This window comes from Engystomops pustulosus, chromosome 7 (genome assembly GCF_040894005.1).
Source record: "Engystomops pustulosus chromosome 7, aEngPut4.maternal, whole genome shotgun sequence".
Lineage (NCBI taxonomy): Eukaryota > Metazoa > Chordata > Amphibia > Anura > Leptodactylidae > Engystomops > Engystomops pustulosus.
In genome coordinates, this window is record NC_092417.1 from 79,188,708 (window position 1) to 79,199,387 (window position 10,680).

The window sequence follows — 10,680 nt, forward strand, 5'->3', positions numbered from 1 at the left end:
TACAGTAGCGTTCTATATATTTGATTTCTGGTTGATCTGCTGGTGGCTTTAGTTTCTGCAGTGCATGTACTTGCCAATTCTGAGCAATTTGTAGTGAGACTTGCGACCGCTGTGTTCTGCGCTTAGTGGCGCACATATCCATAGCAAAGGCTGAAGTGGGAAAATTCAGTAGGGGTTGGATTTCTATTAGGCACTAACTCAGTGTCATCTCATCTGGCATAGTAGTGTGCTTCCTTTGATACTTGGCTAGAAAATAGCCATAGCAATAGGATAGGATTGTTTGGTTCTAAAAACTCAAAAAAAAACAAAAAACACAAAAAAAAACAAAAAACACAAAAAAACACAAAAAAAAACAAAAAAAAGTAAAAAAAAAAAAAAAAGTTATAACTCTCATTTTAAAAATGTTTAACCCCAGGGCTAGGGGTAGAGGACGAGGGCGGGGACGTGGGCGTCCAACTACTGCAGGGGTCAGAGGCCGTGGTCCTGGGCGGGGTGAGACACCACCTGCTGATGAGGGAGCAGGGGAACGCCGCAGAGCTACACTCCCTAGGTTCATGTCTGAAGTTACTGGGACTCGTGGTAGAGCACTGTTGAGGCCAGAACAGTGCGAACAGGTGATGTCGTGGATTGCTGACAATGCTTCGAGCAATTTGTCCACCACCAGTCAGTCTTCCACGCAGTCCACCCATGTCACCGAAATCCCCACTCCTCCAGCTCCTGCACCTCAGCCTCCTCCCCCCCAGTCTGCCCCCTCCCAGGAAAATTTGCCATTTGAACCGGCATACTCTGAGGAACTGTTTTCTGGACCCTTCCCACAGTCACAAACCACTTGTCCGGTTGCTGCTGAGCAATTTTCCGATGCCCAGGTTTTCCACCAGTCACAGTCTGTGGGTGATGATGACCTTCTTGACGTAGTGGAAGTGTGTAAAGAGGTGTCCGACGATGAGGAGACACGGTTGTCAGACAGTGGGGAAGTTGTTGTCAGGGCAGGAAGTCCGAGGGGGGAGCAGACTGAGGGATCGGAGGATGATGAGGTGACAGACCCAAGCTGGGTTGAGAGGCCGGGTGAACACAGTGCTTCTGAGACGGAGGAGAGTCCTCGACCTGAACAGGTTGGAAGAGGCAGTGGTGGGGCCAGACGGAGAGGCAGGGCCAGAGCTGGTGCATCAGCGCCACTGTCAACTAGTGAAGCTCCCGTGGTGAGGGCTCTTGCGGCGAGGGCTAGATCTTCAGAAGTGTGGAGGTTCTTTAAGGAAACACCGGATGACCGACGGACTGTGGTGTGCAACATTTGCCAAACCAGGCTCAGCAGGGGTTCCACCACTACTAGCTTAACTACCACCAGTATGCGCAGGCATATGAATGCTAAGCACCCCACTCAGTGGCAACAAGCCCGTTCACCTCCGGCCGTGCACACCACTGCTCCTTCCCCTGTGTCAGCTGCTAGTCAGCCCCCTGCCCAGGACCCTGCCACAAAAACCCCATCGTCGCCTCCACGATCCTCCACAGCATCCACCAGCGTTCAGCTCTCCATACCCCAGACGCTGGAGCGGAAACGCAAATATAGTGCAACCCACCCGCACGCCCAAGCCCTTAATGTGCACATCTCCAGATTGCTTAGCCTGGAGATGCTGCCCTATAGGCTAGTAGAGACCGAGGCCTTTCGCAACCTCATGGCGGCGGCCGCCCCTCGGTATTCGGTCCCCAGCCGCCACTACTTTTCCCGATGTGCCGTCCCAGCCCTGCACCAGCACGTGTCAGACAACATCATCCGTGCCCTGACCAACGCCGTTTCTGACAAGGTCCACCTGACCACGGACACGTGGACGAGTGCTGCCGGGCAGGGCCACTATATATCGCTGACGGCACATTGGGTTAACTTGGTGGAGGCTGGGACCGAGTCTGACCCTGGGGCTGCTCATATACTGCCGACGCCGAGGATTGCGGGGCCTACCTCGGTCCAGGTGTTTCAGGCCTACTATGCCTCCTCCTCCTCCCACCCCTCCTCCACCTCCTCCTCCGAACTACCATCCGTGGGCACGGCGCCATCAGTCGGTAGCTCTAGGCACAGCAGCAGTGCCGTCGCTAAGCGACAGCAGGCGGTGCTCAAACTGCTGAGCCTAGGCGACAAAAGGCACACCGCCCAAGAGCTATTACAGGGCATCACGGCGCAGACTGATCTGTGGCTGGCACCGCTGAACCTCAAGCCGGGAATGGTTGTGTGTGACAACGGCCGTAACCTGGTGGCGGCTCTGCAACTCGGCAGACTGACACATGTGCCATGCCTGGCCCATGTGTTAAATCTGATAGTGCAGCGTTTCCTCAAGACATACCCCAATCTGTCTGATTTGCTCACGAAGGTGCGCCGCATCTGTGCGCATTTCAGGAAGTCCAGCCCAGATGCTGCCACTCTCAGGGCAGCGCAGCGCCGCCTCCAACTGCCCGCTCACCGACTGTTGTGCGACGTGCCCACGAGGTGGAATTCAACACTGACCATGTTATCCAGAGTTTACCAGCAGCGCAGAGCGATTGTAGACTGCCAGATGTCAACTTCCACCAGAACTGGTAGTCAGGTCAGTCAGCTTCCTCAAGTCTACAATGAGGAGTGGACGTGGATGTCTGATATCTGTCAGGTGCTGAGTAACTTTGAGGAGTCAACACAGATGGTCAGTGGCGATGCCGCCATCATCAGCCTCACCATCCCGCTGCTTGGCCTGTTGAAAAACTCTCTGGTCAGCATGAAGTCGGAAGCTTTGCGCTCGTCACAAGAGACGGGGGAAGAATATTCCCTTGTTGATAGCCAAAGCACCCTGAGGTCTGTTTCTCAGCGCATATCGGAGGAGGTGGAGGTGGAGGAGGATGAGGAGGAAGAGGAGGAGAATGTTGGCGAGACACAAGAGGGGACCATTGTTGAGTCCTTCACTGTTCAGCGTGTATGGGCAGAAGAAGAGGAGTTGGAGGAGTTGGAGGAGGAGGAAATGGACAGTCAGGCCAGTGAGGGGAGTGAATTCTTACGCGTTGGTACTCTGGCGCATATGGCAGATTTCATGCTAGGCTGCCTATCCCGTGACCCTCGCGTTCAAAGAATTTATTCCAGCACCGATTACTGGGTGTTCACTCTCCTGGACCCACGGTACAAGCAAAATCTTGCCACTCTCATCCCTGCAGAGGAAAGGAGTGTGAGAATGCATGAATACCAGCAGGCCCTGGTGCACAAGCTGAAACAGTATTTCCCTTCTGACAGCGCTAGCGGCAGAGTGCGTAGTTCTGCGGGACAAGTAGCGAGGGAGAGTAGGCGAGCAGGCAGCTTGTCCAGCACTGGCAAGGGTACGCTTTACAAGGCTTTTGCCAGCTTTATGTCACCCCAGCAAGACACTGTCACCTGTCCCCAGTCTCGGCAGAGTAGGGCTGATCTTTACAGAAAGATGGTGAGGGAGTACGTAGCTGACCATACCATCGTCCTAAATGATCACACAGCTCCCTACAACTACTGGGTTTCAAAGCTGGACATGTGGCACGAACTGGCGCTGTACGCCTTGGAGGTTCTTGCCTGCCCTGCCGCTAGCGTCTTGTCCGAGCGGGTTTTCAGTGCAGCTGGTGGCATCATCACCGATAAGCGTACACGCCTGTCGACTGACAGCGCTGACAGGCTGACGCTTATTAAAATGAATAAAGGCTGGATTTCTCAGAATTTCCAATCTCCACCAGGTGAAGGAAGCTCAACCTGAATAATTGATCCACTCCTCCTCCTCCTCCTCATTTTCCTCCTTCTCCTCCTCTTTGTACAGTAAAGCAGAGGAAAATGGCTATTTTTTGACAGGGCCCACTGGCTCTTGCTATACTTCATGCATTTAATTTTTCTGGAGGGCCACCTACCCGGTCCTCTGTTTGAAACAATTTTTGTGAGTGCCACATACAGGCACTCAATCTATTCCATTTTTCTGGAGGGCCACCTACCCGGTCCTCTGGTTTGAACAATTTTTGGGACTGCCACATACAGGCACTCAATCTATTCCATTTTACTGGAGGGCCACCTACCTGCTCCTCTGGTTTGAACAATTTTTGGGACTGCCACATACAGGCACTCAATCTATTCCATTTTACTGGAGGGCCACCTACCTGCTCCTCTGGTTTGAAGAATTTTTGGGACTGCCACATACAGGCACTCAATCTATTCCATTTTACTGGAGGGCCACCTACCTGCTCCTCTGGTTTGAACAATTTTTGGGACTGCCACATACAGGCACTCAATCTATTCCATTTTACTGGAGGGCCACCTACCTGCTCCTCTGGTTTGAACAATTTTTGGGACTGCCACATACAGGCACTCAATCTATTCCATTTTACTGGAGGGCCACCTACCTGCTCCTCTGGTTTGAAGAATTTTTGGGACTGCCACATACAGGCACTCAATCTATTCCATTTTACTGGAGGGCCACCTACCTGCTCCTCTGGTTTGAACAATTTTTGGGACTGCCACATACAGGCACTCAATCTATTCCATTTTACTGGAGGGCCACCTACCTGCTCCTCTGGTTTGAAGAATTTTTGGGACTGCCACATACAGGCACTCAATCTATTCCATTTTACTGGAGGGCCACCTACCTGCTCCTCTGGTTTGAAAAATGTTTGGGACTGCCACATACAGGCACTATCCAAATTAAATTGTCTCCATAGCAGCCTCCACACGTTGTCTCCATTGCTACCTCCAAAAGTCGTCCATATAGCTGCCTCCATACATCGTCCCTTTATCAAACGAGGTGTGTCAGGCAGAAATTTGGGTTGTTTTCATGGATTCCACATCAAAGTTGTTAACTTTGTCGCCACCCTGCTGTGTTATCCACAAAATATACTGGCAAACTTTTACCATTTAGGGATATTATTTCAGCGCTTCTTGCGCATCTGTTTACATTCCCCTCACCCGCCATATCCTAAACTTATAAGAACGCTACTACACTTGATCTTATACAAAAGTGCTGTTTGGGGAGTAGCCTAGAGACAGGGGCTTGGATTTGCGAAAGCTCGCCTGGCAGCGGAGCGCCAGCTCCATGCGCATCATGCGCTTCTTGCGCATCTGTTTACATTCCCCTCACCCGGCATATCCTAAACTTATAAGAACGCTACTACACTTGATCTTATACAAAAGTGCTGTTTGGGGAGTAGCCTAGAGACAGGGGCTTGGATTGGCGAAAGCTCGCCTGGCAGCGGAGCACCAGCTCCATGCGCATCATGCGCTTCTTGCGTATCTGTTTACATTCCCCTCACCCGGCATATCCTAAACTTATAAGAACGCTACTACACTTGATCTTATACAAAAGTGCTGTTTGGGGAGTAGCCTAGAGACAGGGGCTTGGATTGGCAAAAGCTCGTCTGGCAGCGGAGCGCCAGCTCCATGCCAAGATCCAACTAACATAGTTTTAACTGCAGCACCTTTAATCTACTACTAGTTCACTGCCTCCATACATGGTCCCCTTATCAAACGAGCTGTGTCAGGCAGAATTTTGGGTTGTTTTCATGGCTTCCATGTTAACTTTGTCGCCACCCTGCTGTGTAATCCACAAAATATACTGGCAAACTTTTATCATGTACCGATATTATTTGAGCACTTCTTGCTCACCTCCTTTGGTTCCTCTCTGCCACCCATTGGTTTGAAGCCTGAGTCCATTTAGGGTATGTCGCCATGACACTCTCTAGCCTGCTGCCGCTGCCTCTGCATGCCGTCCCCTATAGTGTCAGGGTCAATTATTGGATGTTTTAGATACTATCTAGCTTCATTCTGTCACTCTGTCATGGCCATGCTGTTGCCCATAATTTTGGCATAATGGTGCGTTTAAGCAGCCTCAGAGGCATCCATGCATGCTGCCCCTGCTGTTTCCTGTCCATTTCCGTGGTGTTTCCATCCTTTTCTGAGGTTCCCAGGTGTTTGGCCAAGCTTCCCTGTGCAGAGCCTTGGTCCCCTTGAAAAATGCTCGAGTCTCCCATTGACTTCAATGGGGTTCGTTATTCGAGACGAGCACTCGAGCATCGGGAAAAGTTCGTCTCGAATAACGAGTACCCGAGCATTTTAGTGTTCGCTCATCTCTAGTCCTGATCTGTCCCTTACAGGTAATGACTTCATCATACCCATTCAGTGTCCTGAGCTAGAAATCGCCCGTGTTGCGGTGAGGATCCTGGATGAGCTGGTGAAGCCTCTACGGGAAATTCAGATTGATGACAATGAGTACGCCTGTCTGAAGGCCATTATATTTTTTGATCCCGGTGAGTTTTATATATAGGGTGGGAGCCGTACCATGCAGAAAATCTGAATTCTCAGCTTATGATATTGGGGCAGTCTTAAGGTTTATTTAGGATAAAATGGTGTATCCAATGAAGGTTCTTACTCCTGTCTCTGCTCCCTGCAGACTGTAAGGGGCTCAGCGATTCCAGCAAAGTGAAGAACATGCGTTTCCAGGTACAGGTAAACCTAGAAGATTACATCAATGACCGGCAATATGACTCCAGGGGGCGCTTCAGTGATATTCTCCTACTCCTCCCCCCTCTGCAAAGCATCACCTGGCAGATGATTGAGCAGGTGCAATTTGCCAAGCTCTTTGGAATGGCGCGGATTGACAGCCTGCTACAAGAAATGCTACTGGGAGGTAAGGTGTCACCTCTGGTCACTTATACAATGTGAAAATAACAGGAAGGTCTTAATGTAAAGTCAGAGCTTTTTCACAATTAATACTTGGAGATTGCAGCTATTTTCCAAACAGGACCTTTTTTTAATAATTCACAATTGAGGGATAAATGCTGTGTGATAGATGTTCTCTGTTTACCCAGATACTTTTTATTGATGCTGTAGTTAGATATTCTCATTTTTAGTTACATTAGTGCCCCAGCTGTTGTGAACTAACTACAGTTCCATTCTGTGCCACTAAATCTATATTGTAGGATCAGCGGCAGAGGGCGGACACCATTATCTGCACACAGCTCCCTCCAGTCTCAGCTTGGAGCTCCTTCCTGGTCACACCTTGCATTCCGTCACCCAGGTGCTGTCCACAGGTGAGTCCATGTATATTAGATACATGAGGCCAATGGTATTTCTGCTATACAAATATACAATCATGACCATAAGTTTTGAGAATGACACAAATATTATATTTTCACATGATCTGTTGCCCTCTGGTTTTTATGTGTGTTTGTCAGATGTTTTTATCACATACAGAAATAAAAGTGCAATCATATTATGAGTAACAAAAGCTTTTATTGACAGTTAGAATGAGTTACTGCAGCAAGTCAATATTTGCATTGTTGAGCCTTCGTCTTCAGGACCTCTGCAATTCTCCCTGGCAGCTCTCAATCAACTTCTGGACCACATCCTGACTGATAGTCGTCCATTCTTGCACAATCAATGCTTGCATTTTGTCACAATTTGTTGGTTTTTGTTTGTCCACCAGTCTCTTGATGATTGACCACAAGTTCTCAATGGGATTAAGATCTGGGGAGTTTCCAGGCCATGGACCCAAAGTCTCTGTTTTGTTCCTTGAGCCATTTAGTTATCACCTTTGCTTTATGGCAAGGTGCTGCATCATGCTGGAAAAGGCATTGTTGATCACCAAACTGCTCTTGGGAGGAGTTGCTCTTGGAGGACATTCTGGTACCATTCTTTATTCATGGTTGTGTTTTAGGCAAGACTGTGAGAGAGCTGATTCCCTTGGCTGAGAAGCAACCCCACACATGAATGGTTGCAGGATGCTTTACAGTTGGCATGATACAAGACTGGTGGTATCGCTCACCTTGTCTTCTTCGAACCAGCCGTTTTCCAGATGTTCCAAACAATGGGAAAGGGGATTCATCCGACAAAATGACTTTACCCCAGTCCTCAGCAGTCCACTCCCTGTACGTTTTGCAGAATATCAGTCTGTCCCTGGTGTTTTTTCTGGAGAGAAGTGAAGTGGCTTCTTTGCTGCCCTCCATGACACCAGACCTTGCTCCAAGAGTCTCCGCCTCACAGTGCGTGCAGATGCACTCACACCTGCCTGCTGCCATTCCTGAGCAAGCTCTGCACTGCTGGTAGCCCGATCTTGAAGCTGAAACACTTTTAAGAGATGGTCCTGGTACTTGTTGGTCCTTCTTAGGCACCCTGGAGCCTTTTTGGCAACAATAGAACCTCTCTCCTTGAATTGCTTGATGATGCGATAGATTGTTGACTGCGGTGCAATCTTTCTAGCTGCGATACTCTTCCCTGTTAGGCCAGTTTTGTGCAGTGCAATGATGACTGCACGTGTTTCTTTAGAGATAACCATGGGTAACAGAGCAGAAACAATGATGCCAAGCACCAGCCTCCTTTTAAAGTGTCCAGTGGTGTGATTCTTACTTAATCATGACAGATTGCTCCAGTAACACAGGTGTGGGTGTTGATGAGGACAGGGCTGGAGATCAATCACTGAAACGATGTTAGCTGCTCCTTTTAAGGCTAGGCCTGCGTTGAAGTTGAGATGTGTTTTGGTTGAAAAAGTTCATTTTTTAGTCAAATAGTGACTTTGCAATTAATTGATGTTAAGTTGATCACTCTTTATAACAATCTGGAGTACAGGCAGCCCCCTACTTAAGGACACCCAACTTAAAGACAACCCATAGTTACAGACAGACCCATCTGACCTCTGGTGAAGCTTTCTGAATGCTTTACTATAGTCCCAGATTGCAATAATCAGCTGTAAGGTGTCTGTAATGAAGCTTTATTGATAATCCTTGGTTCCATTATAGCAAATAAAGTTTAAACTCCAATTGTCACTGGGGCCAAATTTTTTTTTGTCTGGATCTACAATTATAAAATATACAGTTTCAACTTACATACAAATTTAACTTAAGAACAAACCTCTGGACCCTATCTTGTACGTAATCTGGGGACTGCCTGTATATGCAAATTGCCATTAAAAAACTTGATGCAGTAGACTTTGTAAAAATTAACATTTGTATCATTTTCAAAACTTTTGGCCATGACTGTACAATGCAGCATATCGGGGTTAGTGGTGTTACTCCATTTACTAGAAGAATGTTTTTTGAACCGTTACAGAATCAGAGACATCACTCCCTTCTCCATCCACCAACACCGGCAGTGAGGAATATAAGCTGAACCCTGGGACTACCATGCCGCTGCTGCACCGCACTGTCATTGCCAAGAAGGAGATCTTATAGGATGTGGAACAGCTTGATAAATGTGCAAAAATGTACAAAAAAAAAAAAAAACCCCAAAAAACAAAGGGACCTGATTTTGGTAGAGGTACGTGATGGGAGTCAGATCCTCCGGAGAAATTCTATTTCACAGCTTTATACAAGCTGGAAGTCTGGCATCTTTTCACTGCAAACAGATAAAATATGAGATGCAAAATTACTCATTCTGTGTAGTGTAGTAGGTGCCATTAGGTGTGAAGTGAAATGGTGCATTATACTACTCGCCCTTAGTTGTTGTGCTCCAATATAAAGGCTTTGACCTTGTTTCCACAATCCATCACGAGAAAACGGCCATCTGTCTTCAGAATTCATAGTCCAGGACTCGTCCAATGGATCATCCAGCTGCCAAATCAATTTGTCATCGGCAACATAATGAGAACTGAGCAACTTTACTTTGTTCTAAGCACTTAATATTGTGTTCTATGGGGGGGAAGAGAAATACATACCGAAAATGTTAAGAAATCTTCCTGCATTAGAGATGTTTACATTAAACCTTGTCAGTAAACACTGGACCCTCACCTCTGTTTTAGGACCAATTCATGTAATCTCCTCCTGCTCCCCCTTAAGGCGGCTTCAGAAGAGGGGATGGATCTAAACTTAATTCATAATACTGACAGCATATTGCATATCTACTATAACCAGTGCCATACACTGCACAATGGGAAGTAATGGGGATGGGGGTCACCGATTCCTATGTGAAAATTTATAATGATCACATTTTAATACAGACAGCGATATAACTAGTATAATACTGCTCCTATGTATAAAGTATGATATACTTATTATACCCCCCCCCTTATGTACAAGAATATAACTATTATAATGCTGGCTCCTAAGCAGTGGTGTAACTACCGCTGTAGCAGCCATAGCTATACACACAGTATATGTCAGTAGGTGGGGGGAAAGACAACCAGACAGTGAGCCCTGAGGCTGAACCCCCTCCCACTGTCCCTACCTACTTGCCTCAAGACAGCTCTAGCAACTGCGGACAACCTCGGTGGCGGTCCCTATACTATGTAAGTGACACACGTAACTGGACAAGACAGACAACACAACAAGGGGTAGTCGACAAGCCAGAATCAAAACCAGAAGAATCGCAGTACAAATTCAGTAGGCAAAAACGGTAGTCAAAGTCAGGCAAAGGTTCGGCAACGATAACAGAAGGTACAAAGAGGTCACAGGGAAATATGGGGAGCTGGGATATCCAGGTAAGAACTCAGACAATAGCCAGCACGCAATTGAGCCACTGGCAGCCTTATAAGTAAAGCTGGAGAGACAGACAAGAAGCTGATAGGACTAGTGCTGATTAGAGCTGAAATCAGCTGCATCAGTCCAGCAAAGACCAGGTAACTCATTAACTGCTGGACCATAGTCATCGGGTGTGTCCAGACTCCAGAGGCACAATTCACACTGAACGGTTCTGACAGTACCCCCCCTCTTATGAGGGGCCTCAGGACCCTTAATCAT

At 47.8% G+C, this 10,680-nt stretch overlaps 1 protein-coding gene across 2 annotated transcripts in view; it reads left to right on the forward strand.

Moving 5' to 3' along the window:
• Nucleotides 1-9,725, forward strand: part of LOC140070479 (hepatocyte nuclear factor 4-beta-like) — a 43,569-nt gene extending 33,844 nt beyond the window's left edge. For both annotated transcript variants that reach the window (XM_072117042.1, XM_072117043.1), the window contains 4 exons: nucleotides 6,106-6,258; nucleotides 6,402-6,638; nucleotides 6,931-7,041; nucleotides 9,056-9,725. In XM_072117042.1, the coding sequence (XP_071973143.1) occupies nucleotides 6,106-6,258; nucleotides 6,402-6,638; nucleotides 6,931-7,041; nucleotides 9,056-9,177 (623 nt within the window). In that variant the 3' untranslated portion in view covers nucleotides 9,178-9,725. The remainder of the gene's footprint in view (nucleotides 1-6,105; nucleotides 6,259-6,401; nucleotides 6,639-6,930; nucleotides 7,042-9,055) is intronic.
• The last annotated feature ends 955 nt before the right edge of the window (nucleotides 9,726-10,680 follow it).